The sequence below is a fragment of the Sitophilus oryzae genome, unplaced genomic scaffold (genome assembly GCF_002938485.1).
Source record: "Sitophilus oryzae breed Bouriz unplaced genomic scaffold, Soryzae_2.0 scaffold_1720_pilon_pilon, whole genome shotgun sequence".
Lineage (NCBI taxonomy): Eukaryota > Metazoa > Arthropoda > Insecta > Coleoptera > Curculionidae > Sitophilus > Sitophilus oryzae.
Window position 1 is genome coordinate 944,870 of NW_022146414.1, and position 17,440 is coordinate 962,309.

Below are 17,440 nucleotides of genomic sequence, written 5' to 3' on the forward strand. Positions count from 1 at the left end.
AATTATTTCCTACAATTTTTTAATATTAAATTTAACACTTTTTCTAAAAGAACAAATATTAAAAGTAGTATATTACCGGAAAAGTCAGAGGTGATATTCTTTCTAAATATCGATTATCTGCACGTAGGACATCGAGGATATTGTTAATTCCTTTCGCTTGTAACATATTTAAAACATCTTCAGTCAAAAGTTCGTGGAGATCGGTGGAAAGCTTGCTCATTTTAAATATAACACTATATCAGGAACTTTATTAAATATCTCTATTACCTAAATATATTTTATTCTATTTTGTATAAACTGTTCACTACATTTAGTGTTATTTTAACTGATTTTAACCAATTTTAACCATATTTTAACTTTGTTTTTAACAGCAGAAGCCATCAATTCGCGCCAGTTTAAAATCAAATTTGACAAGGGAAGGGGAAAAGTCACATCTTTGTTTTGACAGATTATATTAGAGATGTTTCGCAAACTTTACTAGAGATGTATTGCGGTGATTGTATGCTATGAGCTATGATTGTATCATTTTTGTCCGTGAATTGCTTGTTTGTTGATTGTATACGGGGTCACTGTTTCTCTCAAAAATATATAGTATCAAAGAGTATTTTACCACAAATTATCGAGGTAAAAATAAGTGGTGAGAATGTTTTTTCTTCACTATTTATTGGTAGAATCATGTAGAATATTAGAAGTGTATACAAATATTAGGAATTAAACGTTTATTTTATTTTATAGTTTTTATATAATAATTTAACTTGTGTACAACTAATTGCTAAACACTGAGTATAGTTGACAAAAAGGTTCGAGAAAACAAATATTTTACTGGTACATGATATAGTAATATATATACAGTAATCAAAAATCTCACAGACCGTTTTTAGAGCAGAACATTAAGTTTTAACCCTAAAGGTGCGTTCCCAGCAGCTGCGCCGCACCGCGCAAATTATTTTTTAACATATACTTTTGTGCGCGCTAAAAAAATACACTTTAAAAGTACATGTTAAAAAAATGTTTTGCGCGGCGCGGAGCGGCGCAGCCGGTTTGGGCGCACCTTAAGGGCTATTTTATAATGCCATTTACTGAATCCTAAACCTGAATCAATTTCTAGGACTCAGTGTATTGTTGGTTATATAATTATTAAGTACTATTCTGAGCTAGTTATTCTGGCACTACTTATCAAATCTTACAATTTTTTTTCCAGATTTCGGTTTTATCTTAAACGGTACACTAAAAGAGACTGGATTTTTAACGAAATAATGAAAATACACAATTTCGCCTATTAATAACAAAGTTCCCAATAAATATCCAATTATTAAAACCACTACAGCTCCATAAAATTTTTTGATGTTCATTATAGCTTTGGCATCGGTTTTAGGGTCCACTTTATCCCTTAAAATCTTCTGCATAACATCGTTAAGCCATTTCTCCACTAGACCGGCTTCTAGAACTCGTCGTATTATTTTGTCGATGCGCTGTTTGATTGGAGAATTTCTCTGGAGACCTATGGACACGGGCATGTTTATTATGCATTCCTTCATTATGTGGAGATTTCTGTCCGATTGGATGAGGTGTCTCACGTCAGTGTTTAGATTGTTCGTTGTATTTTTCGTAACGTGTTGCTGAAATCTAAATACGAGAATAATAAAGATTTATTCACACATGTTAGGCACGTCTCAGTGACGTCAAACAGCCCCAATTACGTAATTAATTTCAACTAGGGCTGTCCGATTTTTCTAGTTAAAGCAAAAAAAGGCGACACTCTTGAAAAACGATAAAAGAAATATAAGAAAGGTTATATATTATACAGGGTGGTCCAAACTATATTCTGGAAACTTAGGCAGCATATTCTGCAGATAAAAATAAGTAAAATAGTTCGTATAAATGTTATGTCCTAAAAGTGTAGTAACTTTTCGTCCGTACCTATATAAAAGTACTGAGTGAAAAAATATACATTTCCGTGACTTTTTACGTAAAAAATGTCTCTTGGTAAAAATCGTAGCGAAGAAATCATGATAAAATAGTTCCTGCTGAATTTTTGGTACAAAAACATTTCAAATTTATGATTTCAGTCTAGTAAATATTTAGTCAACATGTTTAATTTATGTCAACGATGACAGGTTGATAATTTCGATTTCAAATATTTTGGGAACCATTACTCCATTACCCCTTTTACGTAAAAAATGTCGTAAATGTATATTTTTTACTCGATCAGTAGTTTTATAAAGGTACGGACTAAAAGTTAATATTCTTTAAACCATCAGTTAAAAAAATGTAGGTGGCGCCTCTACTAGTAGGAGTCATATTGACATCAAAATCAAATTTCTCATGTCAAGAAACTCCCAGACAGCAATTTTCATCCAAATATTGACGTCACTTCAGAAATTATTTAGAAAAATCGAAATAAAAATGAAATTTCTACACCCTGTATCTCCGAAACTAAGTATTTGAGGACATACATTTATACGAACTTTTTTACTTATTTTTATCTGCAGAATATGCTGCCGAAGTTTCCGGAATACAATTCGGACAACCCTGTATAATAACCAAAATAACATAAATGAAGGTAAATAACTAGATACAAACTTGATCTAAACGAACAAAGCTAAATCCAAGAATGATGGAATAATATTGTGTGTATTTTTTACTTTGTGAACTTACTTTGTCAACAAATACGAATTTAATGTTAATATGCGACAAACGATATTAAATTTTTCTTTGTGTGTAAATTTTTAAACAGATACAGTCTCTTTATCTTGAATTTGATAATTCCTTACTTAGTTTGGCGTTTAACGACAGCTTCTTTCAGAAAGTACACATTTTCATAGAATGCGAATCTTCCTTCGGCCACTTTGTCTACGGCAACTTCGGCATTATCGACGATTTCGAAGTTTTCGCCGATCACTTTGATCATCGTGTCGGGAGATGACTGGAAGAATTGTTTATTGATATCTCCCCAACCACCGTAGGTTAGTTTACTGTCTGAAAGTTCTTGCAGAATGTCGATCAAAACCCTGTAATTATTGAAAACAATCTTTTATCACATCTGGTAAAAAATTGGGAAAGAGTTCCTTTAAGAGTAAGCGACGCTATTGTCTGTCCAAAGAGTAAGGGCGATTTCGACAGATAACAACCAAAAAATGACAGAAAGCACATTTTACCTGTGATTAAAATGGCATTGTCATTGTCACGGATCTTCTCTTTAAACAGACTATGGTAGTAAATTAGTTAAACAATCTTAAAAATACAATATATAATTTCTTGAACTTCAGCGTTTACTCACCCTATATATAAAAACTAATGATATATATTATAGAGGTAGCTAAAATTGATTTGTATAACACGAGAATAAATTATTACAATATTTTATATAGGGATTTATTTAATTTTTGCCTATTCATTTTTATATTCTTTCTTCATTTCTATCTTTTTTACCTGGGCATTGGTCTAGATAAAATAGCCGTCATGCTAGCTCTATAGGTAACCACAACCAACAGACAATACAGCCAGTACCACCCTGTGAGTACTCTTAAAGACCATCCTATAGGAAGTTTGGGTAATGACACTAAAAAAGGAAGTGATTTAATATTTTGTCGAATTAGTAAAGTTATTTACCCAACAGCAACATGCTATAAGTATACAGAACTGAATTGACAGGTTCAGAAAACTGATATAATCCATCCTTTTCCTGATTTACCACATACTGATCCTAAAATATAACAAATAAAACCAGAGAATAGGTACATTAAAGAAATGCTAACTTCATGTTAAAAAATGGAAACAGACGCCACCTGGTGTCGCCTGGCAGTACTAGCTAAATTGAGGGGAATTGGAGGGGCGGGGCTTAAAAGTGGGGAAATTTTTAAAAAAATATTTTTATAAGAATCACTGACTTACTGTTTAAAGTTAATAAACATATTTTTTATTACTTTAATATAATTTAATGTATTAAAAAATATGTCTATTAACTTTACACGGCAAATCAATGATATTATTAAAGGTTTATTATTTTCAGAGAAAATTCATAGTAAATAAATTACACATTAGTAAACAATATCATTTATTTTTTAGAGCTGCGATTTATATTACAATAATATTGAAATATATATATTTTTTTAAAAATGAAAAAGAACATCCCGGAACCTGAAAAAGAAAGATGATCAATTAATGACTTAAATTAGTTCAAAATACATTTTGCAAATAACTAGTGAATTGGAAAGACAAACATACTATTAAAAAGACATTTTAGTAGTATGTTATCATCTATTTACTGATAATACATAAGTATATAATGACACTATGATACAACTACCTGTATCATGATAACACACTAATATCACAAAAAATATATGCTAATTTAAATTCCTTTAATGATCTAATGAAACACTATCTAGCCTCAATGCATGCCATTCAACATAAACCAAGCCAACGTGCATAAACAACCAAAAAAATGCATCAAAAAATACTTTTATCAGATCATACCCTTGGATATATTATGTATTTTATATATCGCACATCCCGTTCAAAAGTTTACTAACTCAAAATAGAGAATATAGAGAACATTGTCAGGAGAAGTAAAAGAAAATTTAAGTTAAGGCAATATGCTCCTTTTTGCATATTAATGGCCAAATAATACCTATAATGTTGATTTAATAAAATTTTACTGGCATCCTTCTGAGGTATAAATCAGATTAAAAGGACATTGTTTTTGTAATAATTGTTTGTTTTGTAAACATTTTTTGAAGACAATACAGTTTTGAACGGGCTGTGCGATATAAACAAGGATCTTACTATTATTTGAGGTTAGAGAGTATTTAAATAATATAAAACATAATCAAAATCATTTTTCATCATAAATTATAGAGGTACTTACGTGTTTTGATATTATTATCAGGAAATAATACATTTAGTTAAACAGGTACGCTGCCAGGCAAGTTCTATCGGCGTGTCTTTGCAAAAGTTGAAATCTAAAAATACAAAAATACGTTTACATCTTAGTTGTATTTACGAATAAAGTATTTGTATGTAATTTCTGACTTACCAGTTAACTGAATAATCGCATTAAATACATCCAAATGGTAATTTAATATTGTAAAAAAGCAAAATTGTTTTAAATCACTTGCCAGGACAGCCCGATCAGCTTCTTTGTTGGCAAAATGGCCGCGGTATTATGATTTAAGCAATGTGAGTGAAAAAGAAAGCCAATGCCTGGCAGATGTTGCTTTCTTTGTCGTTGGTCCTGGCACGTTTAAATTTGACTGTTGCCTGTTTTCCCATACAAGTGACACCCCCGTGAATAAAACCTTAAATCTTAACGTGGATAAGTAAATTCGCTTCATTCTTGTTGAAAACATATCAGAGACATTCAATTATCTCACCATCTTTGTATTTGACACTATGACACTGACTTGATCGATCGTTTGTCTTTCATTTGTGTATATGTCACTTTAGAAAACAAATTTAAAATTTGTCCCGAAAATCATATGAATATGGACAACAAATTATTGTTATACGAGTATGTATTTGTATATATTTTGTAATTACTTATAGCTCCACGAAGTTTATATAGGATTAAAAATAATAACATATTTTCAACTACCAAGATAAAATTACCTTTAACAAAGCATATTTTACATCAGGATCGACATTTTTCACTTGAGAAAAGAGAGTGAGATTATCAAACGCTTTTCTTTTTTGGGTCTTCATTTTAAGCATTTTATCGTAAGCTTGTATTTTATCTTGTTCTTCTGCTTGATTGAAACGTAAGTGAAATTTAGCTAGAACGTAGAATACTGAACTAGAAAGAAGTAAGCAAATAACGACACATCCCCACATGATAGACCTAAAAAATATTAAGTTTAAGTCTTTAAAAAAAATAGTAGCTTCTAAGTAATTAGGCATACACAATACCAAATATTATCTTAATCTAATCTTTGGCGATACTATAGTATTTTTGACATCAAGTACAGAAACACTTTGGTGAATTTCATATCTGGCGTTAAGCTTAAACCTATCTATTAAATTCTAACTAAAAACTCCCAATCGCTATATTTTTAATAAACGCAATAACATGTCCACGAATGTTGTCATCTTTCATCTGATTTAATCTACCGCGTCGCTGATCGGTTCGTTCACTGCTCATCAGAATATTAGATCTGATTGGCTAGACCATTGCCTTCCGCACCCTTTGTTCCCCGCTACACTCCAGCGATGTTCGATGCATGAAGCTGGCTCGAGTGCACATATAATCTGTGCACTTGTAGCTTGCGATTGGAATTACCAGCGTCGGATTGTGACTTTTGATTTCATAATTTGTAGCCTTAGATTAACGATTCTATAGTCCAAAAAGAGTAATTTTTGAGCGTGGTCTTTGAAGGTTTTTCTCATTGTAACTCCCATAAGCATCGTGTATCCCTTTTAGAGATGTGTTTACTTACGAGAAAGGGAGTATAAGGGTTTTCCATGATATATCAGTTAAAGATTCGGGTGTTAAAAACGTTAAACACTCTGTGTTGTAGGGAATGCTCAGGTCCATGATGTCCAGCATGAATGGAATGTAGTAAAGATCACCTAAAGCGATGTCAGCTGTACCATCATTCATTTCACCTGAAATATTGAATTTCGTAAGGCAAAAAAAAAGAAAATTCACAATTTATGAGTATCTGAACGACATTTTATATAATAAATCAATAAAAGTTGGCGTACACGTCATCAAAATATTTGACGAATGCACATCGCAATGTAGCCACGGATACTTTTTTACTTTGACTTTTGACAAGAGTCAAATGAAATTCGTGCTTTTGTCACCGATTTTTCACTTCAATTGTAGACACGTAAATTTCATAAGACAAATGAAAAATAGAATTCACAATTCGCGTGGATATGAATCGCATTTTATATAGTAAAATCAATAAAATTTGGCGGGAACGTCATCAAAATATTTGACGAATTCACAATTCGCGAGGATATGAATTACATTTTATATAGTAAAATCAATTAAAGTTGGCGCGCACGTCATCACAATATTTGACGAATGCACATCGCAATGTTGCCACGGTTACATTTTTTTACTTTGACTTTTGACAAAAGTAAAAGAAAATTCGTACTTTTGTCACCGATTTTTCATTTCAATTTTAGACACGTAAATTTTATGACAAATAAAAAATAAAATTCACAATCCGCGGGGATAGGAATCACATTTTCTAGAGTAAAATCAATAAAAGTTGGCGCGCACGCCATCAAAATATTTGACGAATGCACATCGCAATGTTGCCACGGTTACATTTTTTTACTTTGACTTTTGACAAAAGTAAAATAAAGTTCGTACTTTTGTCACGGATATTTCACTTCAATTTTAGACACGTAAATTTCATAAAACAAATAAGAAATAAAACTCACAATTCGCGAGGTAATATGTGTGGTTTTATAAAATATTGCATAATAACAATGTCAAATTTTTTATCAAATATCTTTTATAAAAGATCTTTAACAAAGAAATTTGATAGTGTAATACTGGCTTTAGAAATTCTAATTTGGTAACTGTTTTAATGCTTTTGATGACATGTACGCCAACTTTTATTGATTTCTATTGTACCTAATAATCCAGTATAGTTGCTCTCATGTACTTTATTTCCCCATAATTCAACATCTGCATCTGCAGTTTCATAAATCTCACAGTGAAAATTCATAAAAGAAGCTATTGTTTTTACAATCTGAAAAAGATTGCTTAATAAGAAATTTTCGCTGCCGAAAAATAGTTAAAATAGTAAGTACTTCAACTTCAGTACCAGAGAACACTTTATAATCGGGAGATACCAAAGCCGCTCTGGTTTTGTCGTTTATAGTCTCGTTACTTTTGACAGTTCCAGGTGTGTGAGCAAACGTCACTATTTTGAGCGTTTGGTTTTTCAGATTAAAAGTTTTGTCTTTGAATAAATCAGCTCCTGTAAGATCATAAATATCATAAAAACGCGTTTTTACGAATCAAGTCAATTGATCAAGTCAGTTGAATTCATTTAGCATGAATGTAATAATGTAAACTCAAGCAAACACCGATAGAATTATTCGGTATGGTATCCTAAGCAAGTTTTATGTATAAAAATACCGTATAATTGAATAAAAACGGCGTCAGCGATGGCTATGAAATGAAGATCGCTGTCATTTTATATGTAAAATTATATGGGAAATGTCATCGATCGTCATTTCATAGCCATCGCTGACGCCGTTTTTATTCGATCATACGGTAGTTCTATTAGTGAGAGATCTTGTGCAGTTAAGGTAAAAACATAGTCTGGCTAATTTGTGAGAATGGGTAATATGTCTGGCAGGTAAAAAATTGGATAAAAATTATTGAAATCATTGCTCTTATTTTCGCAGTCCTAACATTTTTTCAAGTGATAGTTTCTATTATAATTACAGATGCAAATATAGTCTGGCTAAATGTGCGTTCAAACCGGCGCCGGTCCGCGCCCCGCCGCACAAATCATTTTTTTTAGCATATACTTTTGGGTGTGCTAAAAAAATACACTTCAAAAGTACATGTTAAAAAAATGTTTTGTGCGGCGCGGCCGGTGTGAACGCACCTTAATGTGGAACATCCCGAAAGCCTTGCCAGTCTCGTCCAACGCTCGTCAGGCGCGCTAAATACGGCATATTAAATGATACAGTCGATTGTTGTCATCTCTACATCTTTTTATTTTTCATAATTTATGATAAGAAAAAAATATTGGTTTAGCGCGAAATTTGACCATGGCTAAAAACACGTTTCTCAACGTTTTGAGACCCCACAAATACAAAAATACTATATTGTTTTATTAGGAGTAAAAATAACACTTTTTGTGGCGAGGCTGTACCTTGGCTGTACGTTTGACATATAAACGAGACACAAAAAGTCATTTTTACTTCGAATAGAACATGCCATTTTTTTAATATGAATTATTTGAAATCGTCAATAAAATAAATTGAATTCCTGTGACTTGATCAGTTCACATGACTCATGAAAACACACTATTATCTGACAAACGAATCTAAAACAGCGGAAGGAATTCGGGCAAAAAAAGTCGATGTTGTCACGTTTAATTATAGAAAAGCAAAGTTGCTCGATATTACCTATAAATTGACTATATTTTAGTTCATTTCATCATACATAATTATATATATATGCTAATATGTTGACGTAGTTCTTATTGTAATAATGTATATTTATCTAATTAACAGTTTTCGTTCATTCTGCCTATTATAAAAGGTCAAGTACCTATTTCCTTAAGATAATGTCCGCTTAGGGTAAGCTGGCAACGCTGACAAAATTCATCATGGCATCCCGGATTCAACCAGTCTGATTGGTCAAGATCCTCGCACGTCTTGCTGCCATTACCCCCAACTTTATGCCCCTCTCTAGGAATAGTAGAAACAGTCTCTACTATTGAAAAATCCAGTGGCGGGGTTATTGTATTGTATTTTATATCTTTAACTTGATTTGTGTTTATTGTAATTAGTACATGCGTTTTAACAAATTACTATATTTGGCAAATGACTAAACAAAATGTAGGTACATTTATAGTAAAATATTATTATAAACTTTACTGGAAAATATTATAAAAATTCCTGATATATTTTTATAAAACACCGCACGCTCGTGGATATTTTATGAATGAACTCGGTCATGATTTTAGAAAATTGCGATCCCCTCACCGTTGCCCCGTTGTTTCAGATCCGTTTGTCAGATTGTACGTTTGTTTAACCTTTTCTAAATTTGCTGCCTGTCCATATATCTAAACGTCTTGGTACCAAAATTCCTTCGACATTTATCGGATACGGGACTGTAGTAATTTCAAACCAAATGGAGTTTTTATGGTGCTGAACATTTTTTCTACTTTTGTACAGTTTGATGAAAATGACGTTGATGATACGTTTCCATATGTAGAAAGAATCTTTATCAAACAGATCTCTGTCGTAGATTATGATATACTTTGATTTAGTGTCAAAAAGTCTACGTCTTTTGAAGGAAAAAAACAAATAAAATAAATTGAATCATATTCTTTAGACATTATAAACTGTTTTTTTTATTATAGCAGGGAAGCCCAATGGAGTATTTTGCGAATTACTCTAGCGTGGCAGAACAATATATGAGGGAAGAAACCTTGCACCCTGTTAATACATGAACCTTTTTACAATGACGTGAGTGTAGAGCTCCCGATGAGAATAGTAAAAAAATGATCGTTAGAAAAAAGCGCGACAGATTAAGGCAAGGTGAGTTAATTACATGCAGAAAAGTACCTATGCATTTAAATAATCTGACTATTTAGGTGCGATTCCCACTATAACGTCTCACCACCGTCACGTCGCACAGTAGAACGATCGTATGTTTGATGCTGGACATAACACTTAAAATCGTATTTAAACTTTTAATACAAATTTCTTCAAATACATATTTAAAAAGCCATAATTTAATCAACTAAAATCGAATTTTATTGAAAAATTCACCCAAAGCTATATATTATGGTATATAATATTTGCGTTTCTTATTAAAGATATTTAATATGTGGGAAATTTATAGAGCAAATTATGGATTAAATAAATGACTTAATTCATGTACCCCATACAAAAGTTTTAGCCCATATTTGAACGAATAATTTAAAAGAAATTTTGAAACACTTGGGTGTTTATTTAACTCTATTCTCCGTGAAAATATACATTTTTCAGCGAAATTTATTATAGTTTGCGTCTTTCTTTCGTAATTATCAAAAAGTCCCACCGAGTCCCGATTATTTGTTGGCGGGTATGACTTCTCTATTTTATGCTAAACTTATGAATACGAAGTTTTATTGCAGCCGCTTGCAGCAAAGATGGCTATGGAAAATTTTGTTTAAAAATTAATTTTTTGTGATACACTATATTATAATTTGAAAATTATTGTTATTTAATACATGTCGGTATTAAAGAACTAGACAAATCGCAAGGTCATAATTCATGTAAAATAAAAATATGATAAAAAATTCATTAAGTTTTGGAATAAGTACGAAATTATGCAGTTTAATTTGTAATAGTCAATTTAATACGGAAATTCAAATAAAATATATATTCTGGAAAAACACCCCTGCACTATTCAGTAAGTTATCTATAATAAAGTTATGACTATTCTTAACAAATTTGAAGATTTTAGAACACATTTATTCAACAAAAATGTCTTAAGTTAGAAATTTTGCATAATTGCTGAATGTCTAGCAAATTGCATTGCGTCGATCCACTGTGCGTCGTGTCGCCATTTGTATCAGCCACTTACCGTCTAGACCAATGACTAAAGAATACAAGGACACGTAACGCCCATATACGGGCTGCAGCAGAATTTGTGACGTTAGAGTTAGACACCATTTTGTTGGTGGCAACGAATGAGTCATCAGCTGGTCATCAGCGACAATTTTAGAGATTTTTAATAGTTTGTGTATAGTAAACTTTATATAAACTTTATTACAATGGTGATTAGTTGTTCAGCTTTCAAGTGTAGTAAGTGTAGTAAGCCTCAGCGATAACAAAGAACCAGGAGTTCGGAGAACCAGGAGAACGTTTCATAAGTAAATAAACAGTCCACTCCACTTTTTTAGCGTTTTCTTAGTTTTCTTATTGAATTCGATAATTATTTTTCTGATATTATATGAACTTGATGTGTGCTATACGTCGATACTAGTTTTGTACCTTTGATTAACATTTTAACACGTTTTTTTTTTGTAATCAATTAGTTTGATACCACCATAGGCGTTCTCAAAACATTTATCGAAATATATAAATATCTCTTCAAATAGCTAAGTTAAGAAAAATATGTGCCACGGCACTGTTTGATGGCATTTGCTCTCGGGTGTTATTTGTCCTTCGATTCTTTAGTCATTTTGGTCTAGACAGAAAACATGAAGTAAATGGGAGATTGACGTTGCCACGACGCGACGGCGACGTTACGGGTAGTGTGAATATTGTTGGCCATTTAGGAATATTTGCAAGTTGGACACGACGCCGACGTTTCGTTTACATCTTCATCAGGGTGGGACTAACGATTCGATGTTGAAGAAAAATGTGACGATTTCGGCATAATTGAGGACGGGCTACAAGATGATGTCCTCGACGTTTCGAACCGATGCCACTAAATTGATGAAATCATCAGGATCTTTCTCTTAATTATGGGTCGATTGGTACCAAACTCGGCATGCGGATATAGGAACCCGAATAGAGTCCTCAGATAGACAGACAAAAGTAAGAAGAAGTTGCACTTCAAATATTCGCACATAGTGCACACACAATTTTTATTTCGATTTTTTTTTATTTTAAAGTAAATCTTTGAAGCATCACGGGAATAAAATAATTTGCCGATCCCTACAAGCCGAAGCAACTAAAATCATCAATAAAGTATGGTGCTGAAAATGATGTATTTTTAAAAAACCTGCCATGGCTTTTGGTTACGTCTAAATCGTCAGTCTTTTTAATAGAAGCTTCACTATAGTTCAGTTAACATCCCTCTGGAATATCTAACGCGCTCGAATAATTTTTTTCCTTTTGTATTTTTCACCCTTTCATATGGTCACCCCTACCATCCAAACAGGTAGATTAAAATTCCTCCGTTATCAGAAAAACGCTTAAAAACCTGTACACGCTTTCTCCACCAGTAAAATACATATCCATATTTATAACTTTTTTTTTCTTTTCAGCATCTAGTTTTCACGATACAATAGGTCCCCACGCTCGAGTAAATCCCTACCCAGTGAGCATTTTATTTCTTTAAGGGAAATGTGAAGGAAAGGTGACGTCGTTGTTACGTTACCAGGCTCATCTTTTGCCTAATAAACAAGATACAATACTAATAAGCAATAAAACACAGATACGTAACTGTTCCCTAAAGTTGCCTAAATGTGACAAAACTTTGCTCACTGCGTATTTAGCATCTTGGGCTCCCATACTACCTATTACGTACTCGTCTCCATATTTTAAAACTCTGGTAACCAAAGATCCAGAATCTAATAAGATTAGGTATGTGCCACATCCATCTTTTTTTGAGAGAATTAGAGACTGTTCGGTGTCATTCAAAAAATAGTAATAATCTTCCAATTCGTCTATGTTTATCTATATAAAATGAATTTGAAATAAACATATATCGTGAAATAAATAAATTAAAAATCGTGCTTACTATTATGAATGAAATAAATCCACGAAAGTTTTTAAACCAAACGTTCTGAAACAGGTCTTTGTAACTAGTATCAGTGATTATAGTGATGCAATTGTAGAAACGAAGAGTTTTTATTAGTATCTCTTGTAATAGTTCGACATAATTCTTCTGTACCTGATCCACCATTCTTTTTTCTACTTGCTCTTCTAAACTAAAATTGTTTTTCAACAGCCATATAGTTTTTTTGAAGAGCTTACGCAATAATGTAATATTTAATAATTAATTTATTTTGCTTACTAACTGATTACATTTATTAAATATTTCTGAATAGAGATAATTTACAAGAAAGGATTTTAAAGTATGAAAAAAAAAGTATTTAAAGTATGAAATAAAATAAAGTATTTTAAGTATAAATAATATAGAATAAAAAATTGAAACACATTTTTATTATTTTACCAGGTAACACCTAAAAATTTCATAATAATGATTATTTTTTTACAGATGGATGTAAAAAGATAGCTTTTATTTTTACTGTTTCAGTGGTCCAGGGGGGGGGGGCAAATGCACCCTCTTGCCCCCCCTCTCCGGCGCCCATGATCCCCACTATTATTTTTAGCCGACCATACCGACAGGTATGGTAGGCTCTCGGGTAGGCTATTAAGATCGGCAAAAAAAGTTTTTTTAATTTCACTCAAAATGAGTTATTTGGGTCATAAATGACCTAAATACAAAATATTTTCATGGTGTCTGTCTGTCTGCCTGTCTGTCCGTCTGTCTATCCGTCTGTAACACGATAACTCAAAAACCGCTAAACCGATTTTAACCAAATTTGGCACAAAAATACTGTGGCACCCAAGAATCTGGCCATTAGTTTTTGGTGGGGGTAGGGGGTTGGTAAAGGGGTATGGGAGGGGGTTAAAAATTTTAAAAAATCGTAACTCCAAAATTACAGTAGCTAGCGAAACGCGGTTTTCAATTTAAGATTAGGAATAATATTTGCAACAACATTTATAATATCATCAAAATCAGTCAAAGTCGCAGTTTTTGAGATAAAAAAAAAATATCAATTATGGGCGGCTATACGTGCCTCCCGGCGCCAATTTTTATTTTTGTTAAACAAAAAAACGGGATCAGTTATGTTTGTCCCATTTATATTTTTTCAAAAATCCATACCGTTTTAGAGAAAATTGAAAAAAACCTGAAAATATGGTATGATTTAGTTTTTGTTTCCTAAAAATTACTAGTATAAAGTATAATTACTAGTAAAAAGTCCTAAAAATTACTAGTGCCATGACCATCAGATTCTGATTAACATATATAGATGTTCTCTTTCTTTGTCACTCAGTATATATAAAATAAAATAGTATTTTTATATTTTTTGATTTCACCTTAAAAATTCTGAAGGTTTAACGATTGCCAACAAGAATAAAGCTAGATATACATGGCGAATCATTATGATTTAAATAAACTACACTTCAAACTACGAGGATTAAACTAAACATTTTTAGGGCAAATTAGACTGTATAATACAATTAACTTTTTAATTGAATAAATTAAAGTTGTCAGGAGTAAATAAAAAATCTAATCAATAGTTTAATTGGATTTGAATGTTTTATGAGTCGAAAAAAGTTCAGTTTCTTAAATCTTGAGTCAACTTTACGTCTTTTTGGACAACTACGTAAATAATAAATTTTCTATCTTGACAAGTGAGAGATTGGACTTTAATTTATTAAATGGATAGTAGAGGTGGGCAAAGATTGAGCGAGTCGTTCATTTGAACGAGTATAAAAAATGAATCGTGAGATTCGATTCACCATTTAGAATACGGTTTGTTCAATTGAATCGTGACTAGCACGGTGTTGTATTATTTTTCACAGACTCGGCTTGAGAATAAACCAGAAGTAAACGCAAAACTTAGTAAAACCCTGTAAAACTTTATTGAAAAACGGCAGATACCAGACACTATAAATCGAAACTACAACTACAGCTAATGAACTACAGATTATCGTTGTCACGACATTTAGACATAATGCAACCACCAATACATACATACAGAATTATCTGGTTATCTACCCACGGATCCATAAAATTTGAACGAACTAGTTGTAAAAAAGAGTCGTGAGAATTGAATCGGATCACAATACGATCGTTCGTTTCTAAATACATAAATAAATGCCTTTATTGTTAAAAAATTTTACAATTTGTAGACAAAGGTAAAGTAAACAAACAAAGTAAACAAACAAACAAACAAACAAAAGAGAATACAAAACATTAGACACAGTGGCGGATAAAGAGGGAGCCCCATGGGGCCCGGGCCCCCCTAAAATTTGTAGATTATGTTAAATAATAGGCTTTTTGGTTAAAAATGGCCTAAAAGGCATATTCTACATTACTTTTTATTTTGGGCCTCACCCTAAAATAAATTCCTGTATCCGCCCCTGATTATACAAATTACATTGTCAGACTTATTGTTTAAAATCAACATTTATAAATGTTTAAAATGTCAAAGCATAAAAAAATAAAAATAAGATTCAAAAATATTTAGTAAGTTTATAGTAAATATTAAATATCAATGAACTCTAAATCAATTCATTTCGATGTAATTGGTAAATATAGTAATAGCAAACATTAGACCAGTGTTTACAAGATCAAATTCGATTATCGAAATATAAGTCATTTACGGCGTAGAAAGCCTTGTCTAGTAAATAAGATTTCAGTGCTTTGCGAAATGAAGAAAATTATTACAGTTAAGGGTTGGAACCTTTAGTGTTACACAGCAAAATAAAACACTAAATCACCACAATAATACACCAAAACACTTTTACTTTTACACTGAACGCGCGTTTCGCTAACCATGTTAGCATCATCAGCAGATGATTATATACTGAGTTTATAATCATGGATATGATATAACATGGTTAGCGAAACGCGCGTCCAGTGTAAAAGTAAAAGTGTTTTGGTGTATTGTGATGATTTAGTGTTTTATTTTGCAGTATCTATTTATTAATTGGATTGATAATTTAATATTACTGATAAAATAATCAATCCAATTATGTGCAGTCAGTATTAAATCCAGTGTCATAAAGTGTTGAAAAACAAATTAAAGAACTGTATATTTCTTTTTCTGGTCCCTTAAGTAATTGTTCGACCAAATTATCGCCGGTAGTGCCAGTTGCATTTCTTGTTTTTATTAAACATAAAATTGTGCATGTAGTTCGTTCAAAGGAACGAATCGTAGGAGTCGATTCAATATGAGAAATCGAATCGTGCGATTCAATTTACTAAAAAGAATCGTACTGCTCATCACTAATTCATACCTTTTTTTTGCTTGGAAAATCCTGATTCCTATACTTTATCATAAAGCAAACATTGTTTAGCGTATTTGAATCAGTGAAGCAAATAATAGGGGAGTTTAAGCGGGGATTTTGGGATTAACTTAAGCACGGGAGATTAACATAAGGGGAGAAACCTTGCACTTTGTTAATAAGTACCCCAACCATACATGAACCTTTTATACAGGGTCGCGCGTGTAGGACTGCCGATCAGAGTAGTAAATAAATTAATCGTTAGAAAAACTCGAGTGTGTCAGATTTAGGCAAAGTGAGTAATTAACATGCAGAAAAGTGTACATTTAAAAAATTCGACGTTATAAGCGTGTCATATGAAAATGGAATATCTTACCTGGATATTTTAAAGGAAATCATTCAAGAATCACGAAAATAACATTACTACATTCGTGGTTTTATATTTCTTTCATTTTTTTATATGAAATATAAATCTTATAAAAATAATCCTTTAAATCGAATACCTCGGATGCAAAATTACAAGCACAGGATTCCTGGAAGAAGAAGTAAGGAAACAAGGCAATAAAGCTGCCGCAATATCAGGACATCTTAAATATCCCATATGGAAAAACAAACATTTGAGTACAGAATGTAAGTCAAGAATATACAAAACCTGCATACGACCAGTGATGACATATGGTGCGGAAACCAGAGCTGAAACATCAGTAACAAAGAGAATCCTACGAACTACTGAAATGAAGACCTTAAGAATGATAACTGGATACACATTGAGGGACAGACAGAGAAATGTAGACATAAGAGAAAAGTGCCAACCAAACGACGTTGTCAGATGGATAAGGCAGAGAAGAAGAGAATGGAACCAGCATGTCAATAGAATGGGCCCCGACAGAATGGCCATAATAATTCGCAACAACGTACCCCATGGCAGAAGACCTACTGGACGACCACCTAAACGTTGGCAAGACAGTTGGCAATCAACCTCGCAAGAGTT

The 17,440-nt window shown here is 32.3% G+C and overlaps 1 protein-coding gene across 1 annotated transcript; it reads right to left on the bottom strand.

The window, feature by feature from the left end:
• Nucleotides 1–771: 771 nt before the first annotated feature.
• On the bottom strand, nt 772–7,804 carry LOC115881438. Its single transcript, XM_030898913.1, has 7 exons — nt 7,592–7,804; nt 6,435–6,603; nt 5,611–5,839; nt 3,613–3,706; nt 3,433–3,562; nt 2,775–3,011; nt 772–1,626 (listed from the first exon to the last, which is right to left on the bottom strand). The coding sequence occupies exons 1-7, from the start codon at nt 7,683–7,685 to the stop codon at nt 1,170–1,172; spliced, it is 1,410 nt and encodes a 469-aa protein (XP_030754773.1). The 5' UTR covers nt 7,686–7,804; the 3' UTR covers nt 772–1,169.
• Between the last annotated feature and the right edge of the window lie 9,636 nt (nt 7,805–17,440).

Coding starts and splice junctions, on each gene's coding strand:
- LOC115881438 (XM_030898913.1), bottom strand. CDS start 7,685: ATGAATTTTCACTGTGAGATTTATGAAACTGCAGATGCAGATGTTGAA. Junction 3,012..3,432: donor TTATCTAGACCAATGCCCAG/GTAAAAAAGATA, acceptor CAATAATTACAG/GGTTTTGATCGACATTCTGC. Junction 1,627..2,774: donor GTCGTTAAACGCCAAACTAA/GTAAGGAATTAT, acceptor TCTCGTATTTAG/ATTTCAGCAACACGTTACGA.